Source organism: Periplaneta americana, chromosome 15 (assembly GCF_040183065.1).
Source record: "Periplaneta americana isolate PAMFEO1 chromosome 15, P.americana_PAMFEO1_priV1, whole genome shotgun sequence".
NCBI classification, from domain to species: domain Eukaryota; kingdom Metazoa; phylum Arthropoda; class Insecta; order Blattodea; family Blattidae; genus Periplaneta; species Periplaneta americana.
Window position 1 is genome coordinate 177,852,726 of NC_091131.1, and position 24,384 is coordinate 177,877,109.

The following is a 24,384-nucleotide window of genomic DNA, read 5'->3' on the forward strand; positions in this document are numbered from 1 at the left end:
TCCAAATGTGATAGATATCCATCAAATATTAATAGCAAAGGCCTTTCTTTAACCAGACTACATAATTTTATAAACCAATCTTGAAAAATGACTGAAGTCATATACCCTTTGTCAAAACTTGCATAAAAAGTTCCTTTTATGTCATGTTTTCCTTTCCTAGTTGTCCACAAGTGCTGACCAGTAAAAATTATTAATGGAGGAAGCACTTTTCCATCTGCTGAACAACAAGCAAGAATGCTAGTGTTGTCTTTGCCGGATCCTTGTACATTCTGATGTGCCTTCTGACCTTTACCAGCAACACATTTCAATCTTACAGGATTACTGCAAATGTAAGTCTCATCCAAATTATAAATATGAGATGGCTTACCCCCAATGCCTAATGAAGCAGTGACTTCTTCTAATCTATCATAAAATTAATATATGATAAATGGATCGGCAGTGGTTGTTCTTCTGTTCATCTATAATTTCTCCAAATTTCTAATGCTTAGGTTATGTCTTCGTAAGAAATTTGTCATCCAATCCTTTCCTGGCCTTCCTGTGTTGCTATTAAAGGGTGTACTGATGTTATTTTGGGAAACATAGTCGGCTACTACATTTTTTATTTCCTTAGTGGTTAAAGCAAATCCCCACTGAGCCATATCCCTTAAATGCGAAGCCAGCTTTCCTTCAGCCTCTAAACTTATTGCTGTCTTTCTTCCACGTTTCTGCAACATCTGTCCAGAAATACGCCTACTTAATAATGATTTATCTAAATTGTACTTTTTTGCAATGTTTCTCAGTGAATCTTTCTTTTCTTTCCACTCTCCCACAGCACTCTGTGCATCATCTTCATTGATTTTATTCTTTTTCGCATAAGACCTAGGCATTTTTATAGGTTAGACCTAGGCAGTACACAATGCTAGTCAACCTGCAACAAATGATGCAGCCAAAATAGCAATGGTTCCAAAAGCACCAATAACAATATCACTGCGAATAATTGCACATGCTCTTACCTGACTGTCTTCTTTTTCCCCCTCTTCAATATTTTCTTTTGAAACTGAATTTCAGATCTTCAAACAACACCATTTCTCTATCAACTCTGCAGCAAACTAACCAGAAAGCACTATGACTGCTGTAAAGCCTGGTAACAGCTCACCCAACCGTGTAGATACAAAATAACTAGGAAAGTTTGGAGGGAAAATTTGAATTTGTTCTACGAAAATTAGTATGCATGCATTTCCCCCTAGCCCCCCAAATTCATTAAATATTTTTTTACATTCTTTATCTTGTAAAGGATGTTTCTATACTTACTGAAGAGTGTTGTAAATTAAATATATATTTTTGTCTACTAAAATATACGCATAATAAACTTGTTTTACCCCACTTTCTCTGTGTCTCATATTTACCTCTCCTGACCCCTATGTGACTAATCCCACATCACCTAAGCCTTCTCAATCTAATTCTAGGACAACTGCATACCACAGCGAAGAGATAGAACACAATTCACAGGAATTGTCAACTACTCAAAAAGAGGTTCAATCTCAAAAACGAGTCTCTACTAAGCTAAATAAAACTCCATTCATTGCCTTTATTAATAACATTATACAGGAAGCACCTGACTATATCAGACCCTAGTTGGAAGATTTGAAAACTACTTTTGCATGGATAGACTCCAAATCCTATATTGGAATGCCAGAAGTCTAAACAACAAGATTCATGACATATCATACTTGGTATCCAAAAAATTTTATCATATAATCATTATTACAGAGACTTGGTTTCAAAATTATCGACAACAGAACATTAAATCCTACCATTTAATCTCCGCCAACCAGGAACATATTGGAGGTGGTGTCGCAATGTATATCCACAAGTCTGTTCACCTTACTAAGAAATATGAAATGTTTAATATTAATAATAAAATACAAATCATCTCTATCACAGTCAACAATATAAGTATCATGGGTGTATACTGAAAACCCAGGGAGAATATATCATTACACCAATGGAATCATATTTTAACAAACGTTTCTACTCTTTCAATACTAATATGTGGCGATTTTAATATAGCCAACTTTCATATGCATAGACGATGGCAGCAAATCCATCATCCTCTCATAGAATTTGCTATATTACATGATTGGCAACTTGCATCTGAACATATTTTAACTAGAAAAGGAAGATGGGGTCAGGATGATTCTCAGCCAGACTTAATTTGGTCATCCGAAGACTTACTACAGCATATTAATATTAATAAAATTTTGGATACTATGAATAGTGGTCACTATCCGCTTGATATAGATTTATACTTAAACCAAGCCATTTTCCTCAATCAACCTAATCCAGCACAACCCAGACATATTAATAGTAACAGGGTGGATGAGATAATATCTAAATTACAGAGTTTTCAGGATACAATAAAGGATTTTGACGACATACATAACTTGTTAATAGAAGAATGCCGGAAATGTCCTCTCTCTAAACAATCTGCTAGAAATAAAACTCCTCCCAAACCACCTTGGTGGAATGAAGCCTGCAACAGAGCAGTCGCCAAACAAGAGGGCTTGATATATGAGAGGAGTTCATAAGCCGGATTAAGTGTAATCTGTCAAGAAGCTTCTCTCAACTACCAGAGGAGCGCCACAAGCAAGCAAAAAATTGCGGGAATTTCAAAAGACTTCTCTTCACCTGCCCTGTATAGCCTATTATTATTTACAATTTATTACTTATAAATACTCTGCACCTCTCTGTTATATTAATATTTATATCAATGTTTGAAATATAACCATCCCTATTAATATTTTGATTTTTTGTTGTTGGAATGAAGATCTCAAGCCAACACCATCAGCATTTTCTGATCGTGATATGCCAGGAAGTGAAGGAAGGAAAAGGATTGTGAAATATGAAATGAATTAGACATGACCTACCAAATCTGTCGTGGTTAGAATGCATTAAATTTATTTAGGTAACAATATTTTTTTCATAAACATACAATATTATATTTTGTTACAATTAACTTCTACAGTCTTATTGCAATACAGAAAGATTTCATGATCCTATTAGTGCAATAATAATTACAATTAACAACATCACAGGGAAGTGTTGTATAAAAAAATCATATGTATACTTGTCTATTGGAAATCGGAGATTATTTCATAAAAAATGTAAAGGCAGTTTATTTAATTTTCTTCAATTTCTAGATATATTATTAGAGTTATTGTGTTATCATCCTCAGTAGAAATCGAAGTCTGCAATGCTGTATTCTTAAAGTCTTATACAAATATATATTGATGTTGCAAATAAGCAGTTACAATGTGTGTGTGTTTTGCCTTGTGATAACATAGAAGGCTAGTGTAACTGTCATTGTGTTTAAATTATATGAAATGTTAAATATGATATATGCAGTACCTTTCACAAGCTTTGTTTAGTGTGTCGAGAAGATAGCTCCTGTGTTTTATATACAACCCTGGCCACAATGTGTATTACACAATAGCGTATTACCAGGATCACTTTCTGCATCCAGTTTCACAAGCACATGTAAAGTCCAAAAGGCACACAGCTCTTCAAATCTTCGTAATGAAATTTTTATTCTGATACACCATCAGTGCTAAGAGGAACACCTAGATGAAGAAGCTTGACATTGCCCCAGAAGTTTCTCCACTTAGAATGCAGACAGAAATAGTTGAACAACATTCACTCCCGTTCTCTTCTGGAAAGACAGTAACACCAAAAAGGAGGAAAATTCGAAGTCTTCGCATCCAACTGTACCGCTAGAGTATGGAAAGGGAAAACAAGGTACGAGAAGAACTGAAGACAGAACAAGCCCTGTGCACAATGAGGCAAGTTGTGCCTAAGCAATTACATGAACCAATAAAGAAATTGTACAGCTCTTGTTCACAATTTGCTCAGGGATGTCACTGCTCATCAGAATTGAAATGTAAAACCCTTAATATTTACTTACAAAGTCCAAGTGCAACAGAATTTTCAGAAAGTCATTGAAATTTCCTTCTGAAGCCATACTTCTACATAAGTTTGCTAAATATACAAATGATGCTGATTTTGTGAGAAAATATTATATGAGCTAAAATATGCTTGTGACAAAATGACTGCCAGGTGAGCCGTGCTGTCACATATGCAATGAAATGCCACTAAATATCAGTTTAACTTGTAGCAATAATAATGAGGATACTGTTGATGGGTTTGGAAACACTCATTATCAGGTAAAACTGCAAATCAGGTGCTTGTGTGTGTTTACGGCAACTGGTCTTTGTCATAATTACAAGCAGGTACAGAATTAGTTTTTAACAAATTCCGGTACTCCTGATACATATCTAGTAGACTTCATTTTCAATGCAATTCAGACATTACAGAATGTTGGCCTTAAGGTAATAGCAACTGTATATGAGCATAGGCTTAATAATCAAAAAGCTTACATCTTGCTTGGGGTAAAGCCAGATCAACCATTCTATTCAGCAAATGGTCAGATAAGAATTGTTTAATTTTTTTACACAAACCATCTCTTAAAATGTACACGAAATATGTCGAAAAAGTATAATGCAATAGTTCAAGACCAATATAGGAAAATGGAAACACGGACATTAAGCCATGCAGTAGCTGCAGACATTTCCTGCTAGCCAAGACTGGCAGTACATGCAGGAGATGCAACACATAGAGCAGAATTTGTAGGCAACATGGACAAGACATTTGATTCACTGAATGGAAGTACAGTTTTCGAGAATAGGAAGACAGTATGTGCGGCTGTGGAAGAAAAGTCTATGCATGTATTCACCTGGAATGAAATGTTGAATTTTTAGTAGTGTCAATTTTATAAATAGTGACAAACTGTGCATGTGCCATCCACATCTCGTTGAATTTATGACTTAAATGGAGCAAAATTACTATGGGAAGTTGTTAAAAATTTACACTGATATGCACTCGCTCTAAATTTGGAGTATTAATCAAGATTATTTAGAGATTTACTTTTGCATAATTAGAAATAAGGATGGTAGAACAAGCCAGATAACTCTTCCTGCAATGATATTCAGTACAGTAATCGGGCATTGCTGCTTAAAATAATGTTATGTTCTAGTAACAAATGAAATTGTGAAAGCTGGTATTATTAATAGCTGGTGAGGGAATCTTTTAATTTCTCCGATGTTGATAATGAGATCGTGAATGCAAATGCATTATAATATATTCCTGGTTATATTGGTAAGAAGGCATGTGATGCTAAACAGTGTGTTTATTGTCGTGCAGCTCTTTCAGACAATGAAAAATACTTACAAGAGGGCATAACATTCATGTTCAAAGAATATGAAAAAGTAAATGAAGATCCTCAGTTGCCCTCAACGCATTTATTAGAATGTGTAACACTGATGACCAAAATGTTTCATAACAGCTTAGAAAATCTGCTGTCAGACAATGATATAATAAAGCAATTTAATGAGCTTTATTCATGATAGTGTTAATTTTGATTTTCTTTCACACTGTAACTTCGAATGCAAAAATTATTTTTTTTTCTCACTATAATGTTAAATCAATGCAAGACTCAGAAAACTGAATGAAAATATGTCTTCTGATAATATCAAAAAAAAAAAAAAAAAAACAAAAAAACAAAATTCATCTTGCACCAATAAATTGCTAACATTAAATAGCATAAATGTAATATAATCTGAAATTATATTACATAAAACTCCATTTTATTGATGCAGGACTTTTTTCATTTTCTTTCCTTCCTTTCTGTAATCATCACTTGACAGATTTTCATTCATTCGCCGTAATCTTGCATGAATCAGCACTCTTGTGAACAACGAAACCAAATATCTTTTACAATCAGAATTACAATTAGGTGCAAGGAAATCAAAACAAACTTCATCCTGAATGAGGCTAGTAAATCTCTGTACTACATCAGACATAGAAATCAGGTTTTTGAAGTTATTATCAAACTTATGTGTCATATCTTCAACACATTTAAGTAAATTCGCTGAAGGATATTGGAGACCATTCGTAACTTTTTCATATTCCTTAAAAATAGGAAATGTTATACCAGCTGGGAGGACTTTTTCAGAGTCAAGAACAGCTGTGCAACAGTAATTACAGCACTGTTTTGCAGAACAGAGCTTTTTGGCAAGATAACCAGCAACATAAAACATAGCATTCCTGTTAACAAGATCATTACTCAGATCAGAGAAATTACAACTGCGTGCAATGAACTGATTCACCTCAGAGTTTGGTGGGTTAACCACCATCTCACAACTAGTACCTGTTGACCCTATAGATGCTAGGACAACATCATAGTCAATTTCACAATTTCCCTTGTCACTACATATTAGCATATTCTGGGCAGCAACTGCTCGGAAAGCATAACAAAAGTCGTTACACGAAGGGTTGTCTCTATTACCACCTTTCCTTCTGATTATACAAAATGTATTTTCCAAACAATTTTGGTTTATCCTCCCCATCAAAAGTGAGTGCATGCCCTCTTTCTTAGCAACCTCCCACAACAATTTTGCAGCATAAAAATGTTGTACCCAACCATATGTGGATGGTGCATGTATTGTCTTTCCTTCAGTATTTATAAATTGGACAGACTGAAAAAAACTCGCCATTTCCTCCCAGACTCCATGGCGGCTGGTACCTTCCTTCACTGCACCACATAATGGCTTCATAATGTCCGTCATCACTCTGCCATTTAATGAATCAAAAGCTTTATCCACATAACCTACGAATTTTCCAGTGTGTACTCCTCCTTCAAGCAACCCAAAAGATGACATCGTGAGAATGGCTGCAGCAAACAAATGACTTAAAACTCTTGCTGCTGTGTGCACCCTCGTAACTCTGAAACCAGACACATAAACATCTTTATCAGTTAGTTTAGTCGCACGAAACTCATTATCTTTATCTGAGTTATATAACTGCACAATGTGCTCCCATTTTGCAGTGTAATTATCGTAAAACTTAGCAGAATACTTTTTGAACATGTTTCGTGTACTTTTAATCAAGTGTGGACTGTCAAAAAATGGTACAATTTTCCTGTCATTTATTGTAAAGGAGGGCTGATCTGTAGTAACTTCCAATAAATGATACGCCTTTTGATTGTTAGAGCCCTGATCACAAACAGTAGCTACTACTTTTAAACCAATGCTTCTCAGCTTCTCTATTGCTTTGACAATGAGTTCAACTCATGTATTGCTAGGGGTGCTTGAATGTGCTAAGAAATAGCCCAGAACTTGTTTGTAATTACTTCAAATATCTCTAACCATAAACACAAGACCTTGGTTGGCAATTCTATCTGATGAATAATTGCCAGAATACCTCTCAAAGCCATCTACGATGTCTTAATTACTATTGTAGCACAAGTTTGCTTTTAAAGACATTTCATCCCACATAAGGCAACACAGTTTGTCAGTCTCAGTTATCTTACTACAGGCATTCCTTAGTATGTCAAATAGTTTATCACTAAAACCATCATCAGTGGTAACTAAAATTAATGACGATCTGGACTCAATCTGGACATGGACACGGAAATTACGACTTAAACTAAATCCAGAAAAATCATAGTCAATCAATGTGGGCCATTCACGTTTGTTAAGCACTATTACCATACCAAATTTGTCCCCGATTAAAATATACGGCACCGAAATTCCGTTCAGTGAATCAGTAAAGAATCCAGGTGTTTATGTGGATAAAAGTTTAAATTGGAACATTCAAGTTTCAGAAACCTGCAAAAAAGTATTCTCATTAATACACTCGTTTAGGCGATTGAAGAATTTTCTACCCTTTTCCATGAAAAAAATATTAATGCAAACACTCGTGATGCCCCACTTCGATTACCGTGATATTCTGTTTACTGACCTAAGCGTTACATCGGCGCAGAGACTACAACATGTTCATAATATGTGCGTCCGTTTCGTCTGCAATATTCGCCAGGCTGATCACATAACACCATCCCTCGAAATGTTGTCCTGGCTCCGTCTAGAAGATCGTAGGAAAATCCACTGTCTTTCCCTTGTCTTTCACATATTGCATTTCTCCACTCCTGTCTATCTTGCGCCTCGTTTTCAGAATTTATCCACCCATCATAACTTAGACACATGATCACAACACTCCTCAATGTTATCCATTTCCTCCCACGGAACATCCTCATATTCGTCTTCTTTCACTGTGGCTGTTCCTCAGCTTTGGAATTCCCTACCGAGTAATGTCAGGGACTGTCAGACATTAAACCAATTTAAGAATACGCTAACAAAATATTTTTCTAACAAATCTTTTAACAATAATAGCTGTTTCAGGTTTCTCAATGTTTAATGGTTATATATATATATATATATATATATATATATATATATATATATCACAATTAAATATCTAAATTATCTCATTATTATTATTATTATTATTATTATTATTATTATTATTATTGCTATTACTATTATTATTATTATTATTATTATTATTATTATTATTATTATTATTATTATTATTATTATTATTATAACTATTTCTTACCAATGTTTATTATTGTCACACTAACATTACTTATCCAACTTTAATTATTTACTTTCATGTTGTTTTATGGTCTAGATATTAATGTAATAACTATGTAAGCAATTGTATTCAATTAGAATTAGAGTCTGGCTGGGCGGAAGAGAAGGCCTACTGGCCTTAGCTCTGCCAGATTAAATAAATACATAAATTATTATTATTATTATTATTATTATTATTATTATTACTTTTGCAATACTCTAAGCAATGGAGGCTTTGAAGGGAAATTTAATAACTTCTTAATCATCCTATAGGAACTTGGGCTCTGTAAATAAATGTTAAGAGCCTTTGTTTTCATTTCTAGTGACCACCAATTCCTCTGTACACACCGTGCATCTGAAGAGATACAATTTCTTACTGGTTGATATAATGGCCCAGGAACCTTACTCTTTATACATGCAAGGGCAGTGTGTATCTTCGGTTCTTTCTGCGTAGTCTTGAGAACTCTTCCTCTCGAACGATGCAATTGTACTCAAAGATGCGAATCTTTCTCCTCTTTGGTGTTAGGTCCCGCAGAATCTGTATAAAACGAAACAACAGAAAATATATAATTATAAACTAACAGTAAGAGTAAGCAGGCCTATAACACCACGAATAGAGGGTGCAGTTATGGGGTCTACTAAGCCCAATACAGGCTACTTATCTTTTCCTATAAATAACAATTACATAATCTTCAATTTTGACAGAATATACTGTATGTGTGTAGTTCTGAAGCATTGAAATTGCATATCATCGGCTTATTTTAAAAAATCTTGTAACTGCATTTCAGAAAATTGCACATAAGAACTTTTTATTTTTATACCCAGCTAACAATTGTTATGCATTTGTTGTATACAAAAAGTAGAAGCATTTTCATACTAATGAGGTGTTATCAGGAGACGCATTTTAAAAAATAATAAATTTTGACTTGGTTTTAGAAGTAAGCTGATGATACCTAAGAAGTATATGGTTACCTTGATCGATGGAGATAGCCTGAACTTTGCAAGGTATGGCTTCTCTATTCAAATGTGTGCAGAGGGTACTTGTGAAGTACTTATCTTCAAAATGGTCCGCACACACCGAAAGCTGTTATGCAATTTCTTGGGCAGATTCACCTTTAGGTCTTCTCTGCCCATTGCTTCTAGCCATCCCTTGTATCTGAAATAAGAAAGGGAAATAAAAATAATAGGATAAATATAAATAATATAATGTATCTATAATACAATATAATATAATATAATATAAATATAAATGATGAGCACAGGAACACTATTTCGTGGTACCTTGTAAAATCACTGGGATATGCTAGAAAATGAAAAGAAATTGCTCCAGTGACCTTAAAGGTAAAATATAAATAATTCCTCCATTTGTAATACTTTTTTGGTTAGCCTTTTTATATGTTGAAAATTTGTAGTAAAATGGTTTAAGTATAAACTACCATGTCTCAGTGCATCTGATCCCTTCGATTTTCTGCTTTATCTGAGTGATTTTATAAAGAGATACAAACAAGCGTTCCTGTGATTATCATTCGGTACTTTGCCTCATCACACATGACAGAATAAAGTTACTTAAATCACTGAAAATAACTTCTAAAATTGTAGCAAACCAGATAAATCAAACATCGGTGTCGTGTGCAGTAGGGTACCGGAGTTTCAGTACAAAGAATAACTGCAATAGATCCTTCTCTTGAAAAATATCCACCACGTGGTATTGTTAATTTAGATGAATACATAATACAGAAATTAAATATAATACATATATGTATTATGGAATGGCCATGGAATGAGATCGGAGAAACAGAACAGTTTGACGTTATTTATGTGAACTTATTAGTGTCATTTAAGGTGTTTCGACTTATTTTATGTAAGATATACATAGTAATTATTCTTTTTTAAACAAAGTGGTATTCGCATAATGATTTATTGAATGACTTTTGGAAAATAGCGACTTTTTCGCCTTGTTTCCTGCAATGTTGTGTGTTGCTATAGACATTTTATCAACAACGTCCAGGTTTTATTGGTTTTGCATATCGTGATATGAAAGTTTTATAGTTCTGTGCTGTGTCTGATATAAGTTTTGGAATATACTGTAGGTGAGACTATTGCGATATATGAGACTTTACAAATACCATATATTATTATTAATTTATAGACCCTTACTTGGTCAAGTATAAGCAAATCTTTTATATTTCTTACTACATGGAGGCTGCAACAGGAGAAGAGTCAACCGACATAAATAATATTTCTTTAGATACTTGTAACACAACGCAGAGTTCTAATCAAATTCAGTGTGATTATTGTGAAAAATGTTTCTTAAATTCAACATACATATTAGTAAATCCCACCCAGATATTCATCGAGAACGTCTCATTCGTAAACAACCCCGATGTTCAACCACCGTGTGGAAGAACAATTCCAATAATTTAACTAATAATTCTGAAAACCACTCTACTGCTAATACAAGTCCTTTATCCTTCTACAAACAAAATCTTTCTACTTGGAATGATAAATTTAGCGCACAGTTATCCGACAATGTGTTTGATGATGTGACACAGCAATTCCTGATTTTCTTATCCGAAGCAATTGATTATCTACCTGGACCCAAACATCCAACCAGGAAATATTACGAAGCAAGAAAACTAAAGAAAAATTTAAATAACCAGAGGACTTACAGCAGATCCACTAACCCAGAAAGAGCCACAAAACGAGACCGACAGAAAAGAAAAAACAGATTTCTTTATGAGAAAACACAATTTGATTACTTCAATCAACGGCGGAAAGCAATAAGAACAGTACTGAGTCAAAATAAACCAACGTGCAAATTAGATGTCAGTGAGATGCAACAACTTTACAGTTCAAATTTTTCTTAACCAAATAACAATATTCGATCAGAATATCCATCCCATTACACCGAAGCAGAAATACTCGAATTAGATGAAACATTCCAGAAATCTATCACCAAGTCAGAAGTTGCGCTTTCAATATCTCGAATCGTGGTGGACACCGCTTCTGGCCCAGACCACGTCCTGATGAGAGTTCTGAAGGATGATACTGCTGCAGAAATCATCTCCTCCATAGCTACAAGAATGCTCCATATTGGGCACGTACCTCCATGCTTCCAGACCGCAAGAAGTGTTCTCCTTTATAACTCTGGTGACGAAAATGACTTTAAAAACTGGAGACCAATTACTATTTGTTCCGTGTTACGTAGGGTAATTGAATGTGTCCTCGATAAATGCCTTCGGGAATACATAAAATTCAATCCTCATCAGAGGGGATTTACACATTCTCCAGGAACAATAGTTAATACATCCCTTCTCAGGTCCACTTCAATGTCCGCAAAATCTAAAAAATGTGATGCAACTCTCGTTTTCCTTGACGTTAGTAAGGCATTCGATAATATCGGGCATTTGTACCTATCAAACACATTAGATAGCTTGGTTATTCCAAGCTTGTTGAAAACGTTAATTTTGAAACTTCAACTAAATAATTCCACTAGAGTAGAAAACAATCATAAAAAAACTAATCCCATTGGTTTGCGAAAAGGAGTTATGCAAGGATTGCCCCTTTCACCCGCATTATACAATCTATGTACTGATCACATCCTTAATGAAATGTCAGAAGACTCGATCGCTGCCAAATAAGGTTTCAATCTTGTTTCAGGTTTAAAACCTATTACTGTACTTGGTTTTGCAGATGATACTGTTATCATAGCTAAAAACAAAAACTCTGCTTTAGAACTCACAAGGATGCTGTTGATCGTTTCAAAGCTATTGGTTTAGATATAACTTACTTACAAATGGCTTTTAGGGAACCCGAAGGTTCATTGCCGCCCTCACATAAGCCCGCCAGCGGTCCCTATCCTGTGCAAGATTAATCCAGTCTCTATCATCATACCCCACCTCCCTCAAATCCATTTTAATATTATCCTCCCATCTACGTGTCGGCCTCCCTAAAGGTCTTTTTCCCTCTGATCTCCCAACTAACACTCTATATGCACATCTGGATTCGCCCATACGTGCTACATGCCCTGCCCATCTCAAACGTCTGGATTTAATGTTCCTAATTATGTCAGGTGAAGAATACAATGCGTGCAGTTCTGTGTTGTGTAACTTTCTCCATTCTCCTGTAACTTCATCCCGCTTAGCCCCAAATATTTTCCTAAGCACCTTATTCTCAAACGGTTTAGATATAAATGTAAATAAATCTGTAGCTATTAATATTTCTCGCGGTAAATTGCATCCAAATCAACTAAACATTTCTGATGACACTACTATCACATGCTTAACTGCAAATGAGCATGTACGCTACTTAGGTGTTAATTTTTCTGATGTTTGTATATTCGATTCCCAAACCGTTTTAAACGACCTGAAAACTAGATTAGATTTGCTAATTTCGTCTCCTTTATTACATCCTGATCAAAAGTTTTGTATATTAAATTCCTCAATTTGCCCATCATTAATCTACACATTTCTGACAATACCCTTGAAAACAATACCCAATACTTTTTTAGATAATGCTGATAAAATTATTAAAAGCACTCTGAAAGAAATTTTGCAACTACCAGCTGACACACCCGATTCTATGATATATACACATCGTAAATATAAAGGTCTTGGTCTTTTTAAGGTATGCTGGGAATCCATGCTACAACACATTAACGGCTTAAGGGTATTACACAAAACTAATGATCCTTACATTACTTCCACTAGGGACCTTATTGAGGAGAGTAAAACATGTTTAAAGAGCCTTAAATTAACTCCTGCTAATTCTTTTTTAAATAATCGTGAAAATTTTGTGGACTCTCGAAAAGTTAGAGACGCTTTAAGAGACAAAGAATTTGAAAATTGGTGTACATTGTAACAAAAGGGTAAAGGAGTGATTCTTAACAAAGAGTTCCCCCCAGCAAACAGCTGGATAAGAAATCACAAAGGTCTAACGCTCTCAGAATGGATAGACGCCCTTAAAATGATAGGCTATGTCGCTCCGGTCCGAGCTGTACCGGGTAGAAGTCGGAATGGTACCCGCTGTAGGCGCTGTCTCAGCGAGATTGAAACTCTTCCCCATATCCTTGGCTTCTGCCCCTATAGTGAGGCCCTTCGCAACATCCGTCACCATGCTGTCTGTTCTATGCTGGCCGAGGCACTGAAGGAAGTAGGGTTTACAGTCCATCAAGAGGTGCAGGGACTAGCCACACAAGGAAGTGTTCGGCGAATTGATATCATTGCCATTAAGAACAACTCGGCATATATTCTTGATCCCACCATCAGATTTGAGACACATGCAGATCAACTGCATGAGGTGGACAGTGAAAAGAAACGGATCTATGAACCAACAATCCCGTTCTATAAAGATAAATATAGCCTGTCCCACATTGATGTGATAGGTCTGATGGTGGGAGCACGAGGTACCATATCCTCCTTCTTTGCCAACACATGTAAAAACTTGGGCCTAACACACAGCATTGTGAAGGAAATAGCCATTAGTGCCCTCAAAGGATCGGTTCAGATATTGAGAAATCATTTGTATGGGAGTGATAATGGAAATTTCAAGTTATCTTAACCGATGGCTGTTAATTGGTTTAGATATCAATGCCAATCAATCCGTACTATTATTTTTCTCGTGGTATATGGCATTCAAATCATTCTAACCTCTCTGATGATATTTCCCCCCCTTTCTTAACTGTAAATGATCACAAACGCTACTTAGGTGTAAATTTTTCTGACATTTTGCATATTCGATTTCCTAACCGTTTCAAATGTATATCATTTTACCTTTTAGGTGTGTTTCCAAATTGTATGTAATACGCTTTATCAAATCTGGCAACCTTTCCATAAGGGAAGCTAAATTTATTATTATATATAGATATATATATATATACATATACACACACACACACGAATAGTATCCGGTATCTTATATAATTTATAATGATGCACGTGACTAGAAAAATCTACAGTACATCAAATTTGTTTAAGTGATAAAATTACTATTATTGTAAATGAAAACTCACCGTTCACTATCTCGCGATATTTTGAAGAAACACTTATTTGAGTGGCTGTCCTTCTTATTTCTATAATTCAAATATTCACACTTCACATACGATGGCATCTTTCACAGTACACAACAGATACAAGACAAATCAAGATGTCTTCCTTCTCCTTCGGTTCTTTCTTTCACCTTCCTACCTTAACAGGACTGACAACTTAAACCAAAAGCACGCATGCTCATTGTCCATTTCTTGGCATCTGAATTCAGTGCTGGAATGTTGGTAAGAAACGATGGTAGCGTTCGTAGTGTCGGTTAAAAGAGTTAGCGGCGATTGAACCCCTCTATTATATTTAAGTCCTCTTGGTCTGGAATCAATACTCCATTTCATATAGAAATATGAGAACAAATGGATGAGCCATTTGCAATGTATGAGATCCCCTAGAATCCCAAAAGCTATGCTTCACTATCAGTCCCATTGGAAGAGATCTCTGGTACGTCCCAAAAAGAGCTGGGGAGAAAATTCCTCTTTATTATGAGATTGTAATGGCCTACAACTTGTATGGATGATGATGAAGTAGAGGTGTTTGGGAATGCTTCTTGTAGCAAAAGCATAGTGTGGTGGTTTTGGTTTTTGCACACCCACACTGCATATGCAAGGAATTTATCGCCATTGGGTACAATTTAAGAGAAAAATATTATATGCTGACAAACATTTCAGAATATTATTGTTTTACAAAACATCTTAATTTGGGGCTTTATACCTGAAAATGTGCTACATTACATGCTCAGCAGTCTCTTATGTACAGGAACACCTGAAATATGCAAAAATATGTAGAATTGATTTTGAACATTCTGCATTACAGCTATTTAAAATGATTTTACATCACTTGCAAATGGACAGTAAAATATGCAGTTGCATATGACTCCTCACCCTATTAATATGCCATTCAATGAAAGCCTGTGAATGCAGTTTATTTTGCTTGCAGGCTACCCAGGACCATTCGAGGCCTTGTGTGTTATCCCGCAGCTCCCACATCAGCAGAAGATGAGGAGGAGGAGGAAACAACGAAGAGTTGCTGCTGTTCATGTTCGAGATATATATTTTATGGGCTTTGTAGTCGTTTTATGCGTAAGTAGTTATAAATTGTATGTCTAAAGCCATTTTTCAGATAGATCGCCCTCAGCCTGTTCTTATATTTCCCTCCCCACTTGTTCAAAGTTGAGCTGTTACAGTAGTAGTGAATTATGTGCACTCCTTAATGTTACCAATCATTAAATCTTTCATTTTGTTTGGCGATCTCTCTCTTTATGTGCTAAAAATGTCTGAATCTCATGCTCCGTCCCTAGGTTCCACTCAATGCGGCGATAATTAAGCACATGTGGTCGAATTTTCCATTTAATTCCTTCGTTTTCCGATAGGCACAACATGCTTAGAAATGTTTGGAGCTGTAGGCATATTATAAATTAATCATATTTTTATGGCCATGCAACAGGAAAGGGGTGTACGTTTTTCTTGGTTCTTCTTGTTTTAACACTTCGTCCCAAGAAATTTCTTTTCTTTTGCTGCCACTAAAGTGCACTGAAATTAATCTGTGAATGGCAACAGACTTACTGCAAGCTAAACTCATGCATTTCCTTTGTTTTCTTGAATATAGTTAGTAATTACGAATGTTCTAGAATTTTTAAAGATTATGTGGTATTTTGTTGGAAAGTATATTTAAAGACCATGTTGGGTCCGATAAGCTGTGAGAAATTCCAAAAGTTTTATTAATATTACAATAACATAAATGTTTTATTTTAACATTTTGATGAATGTTTTCGGTTCAAGGAACCATCATTAGATCCCCAATTAACCTACAAAATCTTATGAACGAAGTATTATAAACAATCGGTGAAACCATGGGTTTTATAAAATAGATTCGGATGCATAATGAATTATGATATCACATATTGAGTCACAAGTAAGTGAGTAAAATTCATAATAGTACCATAAAACAGTAAAAACTGTATGTACAAGAATAGAATTGTTAAAAACTAAATGATCAGTCCACTTTTATGAGTATAAGATTAAGCTATATAAATAGCATAAGCACCATTCAATGTGACTGCATAACAAGATTAACATGAAGGCTGCATTTACAAATGTCAGATTGATATGCTGATGCGAATTGGCAGAGTAGTGAAGAGAGGTGAATATGCAGCTTCATGTGTGGTAAGACTGGAGTAACACTTGAGACATGCGTGGTCTTGTAATCTGAAAGTATGTACAAATTCTTATTTACGATATTGAAAGGATTAAAAATGAAAATTATTTATGATTTGTAACCAAATGATGTTAATTCACGAAACACGAAAAGAAGGGGGGCAACCAATTAAATAAAGAAATTACTTACCTAGACGGAGCAAAAGAAAATATATCCGTTCTTGTATAAAGTTCAGCCACAAATGTTGACGAACGTTGCGCTTACAAAAGGACTAAGTAACATCAAATTGAAGGGTGGGGGGGGGGGGGGAAGAAGCATATTGGAGTATCGGAAGTCATGTGTGTAAGGAGAAATTAAATTATAAAGCAGACTATGTATGTTTGGGAATTGCTCATTCTGAAGGGATAAACCATTATTTAATGCTTGTGAAATATAACATTCTTCAGCAATATGTATATGTGGATTGTCACCCATAGGATGAATGCCCTGTAGTGTATTATTTATATTGGTTAATTCATGACCTTGTTCTGTCAGATGGGTTGCAAACTTTGATATTCGTTTACTGTATTTGAAATCGGAAACATTTTCATTAAACTGGGTTGGTAATTTCTGTGAGTTTGACCAATGTATTTGCTAGGCCAATTTTTCCATTGTAGCATATATATGCCACTATTTTGAAGTCGATCTCTATTATGAAATTTTTTATTAGGTATGACGTTATTTAATTTATTATTAGTGCAGAAGGCTATATTCATATTGTGTTTTTTGAAGAAGTTGTTCAATTGGTTAGAAATCGGTCCAAAGTAGGTCATGCTTGTCCATGTTTTTAGGGGTTATTGGTTCAAGAAAAGTGTGTTGAGTTTTTTGTAAGTTGTTGTTACGTTTTTGGAGGAGGCTGTCTACTGTATGTTTTTGGAAACCATTATCTTGGGCTAAACAGATAATATAATTATATTCTTTATTATAATTAGATTTACTTAGTGAAATAGTTAATAATCTATCAATGAGGAAACGAAATTTACTAATTTTATGAGTTTCTGGGTGGTTAGAAAGGCTGTGTATAGAATGATTAGTGAAGGTTGGTTTCCAGTATGTGTCAAAATTAAAACGGAAATGTTTTATAAAAGTTTCGAGGTCTAGAAAGTTTATTGATTGGTTAACAGCTGACTCGGAGGTGAACTTTATGATAGGGTGTAAATCATGAAAGGAATTGGTAATATTTATTTATTTCTCTAATGGCATGGAACATTAACAAATAGTCATCAATTGTCCATCTGATTCATTATCTTAATCCTGGCTTCCCAATAGTTTCTGTTCTGCGAAGGGCCAGGCATCGCATTAAGTGGGCCCTGTCCATATCTTCATCCAGATTACAGAGCATGCAGGTGGGCGTTTGAAGTAACCCAAACTGATAGAGCTTCTTGTCTTGGCCATGTAAAAAAGTCTTCCAGTTTGATTCTAAACTCATGAGGTATTGTTCCTTCATTTGTAGAGTTTAGAGCAGTGGTATGATACTGATTTGAAGCAACTAGTGAGCATGGCAGCTTTTTCCCTAATGTATCTGCCTGTTCATTGCCAGAAATGTGACAGTGTCCAGGGATCCACAGGAGCTAATTTGAGTTTCCTCAGTGTCTCGCAGCAGTCATGAATCTCCACTGATGCAGCAGCTCAATGGATTCTATGGCAGATCTTGAATCACTCAGGATGACAGTCTTGGAGAATTTTCCAAGATGCAGTAGAAGTTGGTTTAATGCTGTTTGAATGGCTTGATTTCTCCATCGAACGCTGTTTTGAATGATCCGATGGATTTGTAAATAGTTGTTGTTGTTTTCTAATGCCAGGCATTTGACAATAAAGTCATTTGACTTCTTGCACTCCAATATTTTTCAAAGGTATTATCATGGCCAGCCACTGAAGCACAGATTTTGAGGTGTTACGAATCCATTTCTTGGTTTGAGTTGCACAAAGGGCAGTTAGGGGACTGATATATTCCAATTCTATGCAGGTGTTTGGCCAAACAGTCATGGCCTGTTGCCAATCTAAATGCAGCTACAGACGATTTTCGTGGTAAATCGGGAATTAACTGTGGATTATGATGCAGAGAGTTCCATTTTTTCCCTTGAGATTGTGTTATCAAATTTTGTTTGTTGAAGTCTAAGTATGTAGATTTAATAAATCTTTTCACAGAGTAATACGTAGATTTAGTAACAGGTCTGTAAGTAGCAGTGCTTTGCTAAAGCATCCGCATTCTAGTTTCCCAGGATTCCACAATGGGATGGTATCCATTGGAATACAATTCTTTTATTGAGTGATATTAATTGAGAGAGCATTTTAGTTATTTCTGCTGTTTGAGATGAAGGTGTGTGTTTAGAGACTATTGATAGAATAGCTGCTTTGGAGTCTGACAATATAACTGCATTTTTAAATTTATTGATGTGGCATAGAAGATTCCTGAGACTTTCACTTATTGCAATGATTTCTCCATCAAAACTTGTTGTTCCATACCCAAGAGATCTATAAAGTGAGAAGAGACAGCACGTAACACCTGCACCGGCACCTTGTTCTCTGGAGATCAAGGATCCATCGGTGTATAAATGAAGCCAGTTTTGTGGAGGGTACCTAATATTAATTGTCTCTAAAGACAATTGTTTCAGTATTTCAGTGTTTACTTCTGATTTCAGTATTTCTTCTGTTAAATTTAGATTTATAAAAAATGAAGATGTAGCTGTATATCCCTGCTCCTGCATTTGGGTAACCATGTATTTGTGAGCCATCTGTGTATATTCTGAGCCATTCGGGTTCTGGGTATTTACTGTTGATAGTCTCCAAGGCCAAAAGCTTTAGACTCATTGTGTCTGTTCCTTTTTTAAAAACACTTTGGTTTAGGTCTGTGAAGCAGTCATGGGATTCTATTTCAGTTGGATTCTGTATCATGGGTTGGGGTTCATTTGATATAATTGAATATTGTTCTTTTAGCTTACGTACTTTCTTCACAAATCCATGTTGTGTTTTGGGGTTTCTTTCTTATTTTCGTATTTGTACCAGTATTGACCATCCGATAGTCTGATTAGCTCTTCATACAACAGCATGGATCTCTCTGAGGGTCAACATGGCATCCACAGCAGTTATTTTTACAGTCTTAGAGTCGACCAATTGTGTGTTTTACATTCCAGGAAGAACATACTTTTGATATGTAGTGCTTAAAGTTGAGCGAGCACATTCCCATTTGCATCCTGGAAGGCGTTTTAGGATCCTCAGTTGGTTTGAAGTTTGGGAGCTAATTTTCTCCACTTGTTGTTTCCAGGATAACTTATTATCAAAGGTTACGCCCCAGTCACCTCCCAGTCAGCTGTTAACTGATCAATAAACTTTCTAGACCTCAAAACTTTTATAAAACATTTCCGTTTTAATTTTGACATATAATGGAAACCAACCTCCAATAATCATTCTCAACATAATCTTAAGGCTGAGTTTTGAAGAACAGAAATTTTTTGTAGATGAGTTGCTGATGCTCCTCCCCATATTTCACATCCACAGGTCAATTTTGATCGTATATAAGCATTATAAAACAGACGCATTCCAAAATATCAAGAAAGTTATTTCATACCATGTTCATCCTCCTCCAGTCTTGACACTGAATTGCTAGCTATTGATGCTGCTCTTCAGTGTGTTACTCAAATTTCTGAAAAATCTATTTGCATACTTACCGACTCCAAGGGGGCTATATTTAATATAATTAAATATGTACCAAACCTATACATACATACATAGAATTATTCCTATTCAGAAACAACTAAGTAAACTAAAAGAACTCCAAAAGGAAATAACATTTCAATGGATACCTAGTCATTGTGGTATACCTGGAAATGAGAAAGTTGGTAATATTGCAAAACAGGCAACATACCGTATTTACAACCAAGACCTCTTCAAGTGGTATCTCTATCCGTGCTTTTGCTTCAGTGAAGTCTCATTTTACAAACCTATGGATCAACAATTGGCTCTCTTCTGACAAAGGAAAAATTTTACAGTCTGTACAAAAGAAACCAAATGACCTGGAAATGTACAAAAACTTGCCCTAACAAGAGCCAGAACAGATCACATTGTCACTCAATTATACCTACACCGATTTCACATTTCTGATAATCCTACTTGTCTGTGGTGTAATAATCATGATGAAGATCTGGAACACATTCTTCTATACTTCCATCCATAAACCACAAAAGAAGTAAATTAAAATCATCAGTACCAGTTGCAGAAGACACAGCCCTGCAGTATATATTGACTACACCCCAACTCTGGCTACTAGCAACAGGCATCTATAATGAACACCGATCAAACTACCCCTCATTTCTCGTGTGTGTGTGTGTACGTGTGTGTTTTTTTTTTGCTCTGGATTTCACAATGAAGTCATCCTTCTTGCTTCCCCACATTTACAATAAAAAAGTGGTCTTCCAATGGATCCCGGCCCACTGTGGACTGAATGGTCACGAGAAAGCAGATGTGTTAGCAAAGAAAGGAACTAAAATCAACTTAAAAACAGATTACAATAAGAAGTTTGATGACACAAAATGTGATGCACATTTATGAACCTTTTAGCTGTCACTTTTAAAGCTCTGGTGCACATAGTTTTTAAATTACACTAAACTTTGTTTGAAATTTCTGGTAACTTTAATTGTTTGCTTTATTCTCACACAAAATAGTTAATAACTTTATATCTCCGGAACTATTAATGTTATATGCATGATATTTGAAACACACATTCTTAGGCTATTAGGAAACTTTTCTGTGTAACAGAGATTTGTTATTTTGTTACTTACTTACTTTTGGCTTTTAAGGATTCCAGAGGTTCATTGCCACATTTACATAAGCCTGTCATCAGTCCCTATCCTGAGAAAGATTAATCCAGTCTCTACCATCATATCCCACCTCCCTCAAATCCATCTTTATATTATCCTCCCACCTATGTCTCGGTATCTCCAAAAGTCTTTCTCCCTTCGGCCTTCCAACTAACACTCTATATGAATTTCTGGATTCGCCCATATGTGCTACATGCCCTGTCCATCTCAAACGTCTGGATTTAATGTTCCTAATTATGTCAGGTGAAGAATACAATGTGTGCAGTTCTGCATTGTGTAATTTTCTGCATTCTCCTATAACTTCATCCAGGGGCGTATTTTGCGGGCTACCGGAGCTACCGGCGGTAGCCCAAGGAAATTACAAAAGAAAAAGTTTATAATATAACATAATGTAATAATTTTGTATTATTAGTTTTACCATAGTAATTAAAATTAAAGTAATTGTTAGATATATTTTGTGTAATAATAGGGTCAGCGGTAGCCCAAACCCTTTAACCAGTATACGCCACTGACTTCATCCTTCTTAGCCCCAAATATTTTCCTAAGCACATTATTCTCAAACAACCTTAACCTCTTTTCCCCTCCCACAGTGAGAGTCCAAGTTTCACAACCATGTAGCATACGTTTTTAGAAAAGTTTTTATGACCCTTAATTTTGCAGGTGTCTATGATCACAATAATTACAAGCTACAAATCTCTTTCAGTATATTTAGTCATGGATCTAAACCAGGGACAATCGTGTTCACATTGATTTCATGCAGGCATTGCCCCTGTAGTTTAAAAAACCCTTCATGCTCTTCTGTTTGATGGGTTTTCTATCAGGACTTTTAAAACAGTGCATAATGAATTATTATTATTGACGTAACATGATATGGACATAGATTTTATAATAAATGTTTAATGATGAATTTCTGTGAAGTTACATAGTAAAAAGGCAATATGAATACTGTATAATTTATGAATCTGATATACAGTAGGTTACCTTTTTTATAATCATTAACACTTTTGTTAAATGTAAATAACATGCAAAACAGACATTTCAAATAATATTACTGATGTAACATTCACTTGTTACTGACATAATCACTGCAAATTACATTTATCTCTGTTTAACTTATGGAAGAAATTTATCGTATTTAAATTACGATCAGAACAGTAAAAATAAGTATTAGAATATAAATGGACGATTCTCCTGGACTTAGTAGATATTGTAGAGTTTTCCAAGACGATATTGTACACTTTTTTGACAAACAGAATGTGGAAATATTCTGTTCTTCGCTGTGCATGGCATCTTCCAATATGATTCTGTTGAATGTTAATGCTGCACCTTTTACATGTTACACATCATCAGTGACCAATGCATATGATTTTGTACTGTTTAAAGTATTCAAAACAGCTGAAAATGTGATAATACCCTTGTTGACTCAATGTGTGGACATTTCATCCTTGTGTTTTATTCCAACATTTTCTGCAAAATCTTTTTGTAATAGCCTACAGCATGTTAGGTTGTAAGATTTCCTTTCAGATATTTTATTTCTTGCAGTTGTGTTTTTGCATAGAAACATAGTTTGCATAAACCCTTAAGATGTCTGATCAATATATTTCTTGCAGTTTCAGGAGGACAGATGACTGCCTCCATTTTATGTGTCTGTCCACCTGTACTATCTGGGAATAGATTTGTTATAAACTGTTCAGTATTACTACATTTGGCATTCCAAGTAGCATGCGATATTCTAGTCACATGTGGACATTTCTAATAATTTATTAGTAGAAAGGATATTCCAGTGCACTTGCATAATCCGTCAGTAAGAAGGTCCACATTTGACAACAGCAAACATTTTTATCTTTTTCAGAAACTGGAAGTATATACTGTATTTTGGTCGTAAACTAGCAAACTTAGATTTTTTAATTGAACATTGGATATTCACTTTTAAAAACTATATGCTTCCATTGCTGTCATCATAAACACTCTCTTCTGTTTTCTTTCTTTTTCTGGATCTTTATTGATGAAAGTGACAAAATCTTTGTGCTCTGGAAATACAGTAGACTCTAGACCACTTTCGTAAAATTGTGAAACAGCTGAATAATCATGAGAGTTTTCACCTTCCTTCTGCTTAATTTCGCAAGTTTCTATGACTCCAAACTTTTCAGCAAGTTTCTTCACAACAGCACGTTTCTTTCTTGGAGATGTTGGTAATGACCTCTTTGTGCTCGATGTATTGTCTTCCCCAATGACTGAGACTTAGATGGTGAATCATATCCAACATCTCTTAACATTGCTTCAGCCTTTAATTTCTCTCTGTACTTTCTCATTCGTAATTTACTATTATTTTCAGTTTATTTTTTCTTCTGCACTCTAGACCATTTCTTTCTTAAAGTGGTTTCTGCTGTGCATTCTTTTCTTGATTTCTTAATTTTTTCGTCACTTAGCTTCTCCCTGTATTTTCTACCTTTTCAGCAGAAGATTTTGGCAGTATGTTGTCCTAAACCTTGATATTTGAAGTTGATAATTAAAGAGTGTTACGTCAGTAACATCAATAGCTTCAAAATTAGTTTCGAAAAAAAATCACAGATTGCATGAGCTGAATGGTAATTAAGTTTGTTAGAACCTGTATAGTCTTCCCTGATAACAGTCACGCTGTCCCCGCAGTGTTCAGGCTTAGGGTGAAGCATGCGTCTTGCAAAATATACATTACTTAAACTGATTTATTATTAATTAAAGTATTAAAGTACTCTTGAATCATAAATGTAATAAAAACATTATGCAAAATTATTTGTTGCAACTGAAAATAATAATGTGGACATGTTTACAAAATGGGTGTTTGTAAATGTG

At 35.1% G+C, this 24,384-nt stretch overlaps 1 protein-coding gene across 7 annotated transcripts in view; it reads left to right on the top strand.

The window, feature by feature from the left end:
- Window positions 1-16,974, top strand: part of LOC138715557 (uncharacterized) — an 84,274-nt gene extending 67,300 nt beyond the window's left edge. For all 7 annotated transcript variants that reach the window (XR_011336450.1, XR_011336448.1, XR_011336449.1 and 4 more), the window contains one exon: window positions 15,479-16,974. Coding sequence is in view for 4 of the 7 variants with exons in the window: in XM_069848622.1 (XP_069704723.1) it covers window positions 15,479-15,629 (151 nt within the window). In the remaining 3 variants the exon portion in view is untranslated. The remainder of the gene's footprint in view (window positions 1-15,478) is intronic.
- Window positions 16,975-24,384: the final 7,410 nt, after the last annotated feature.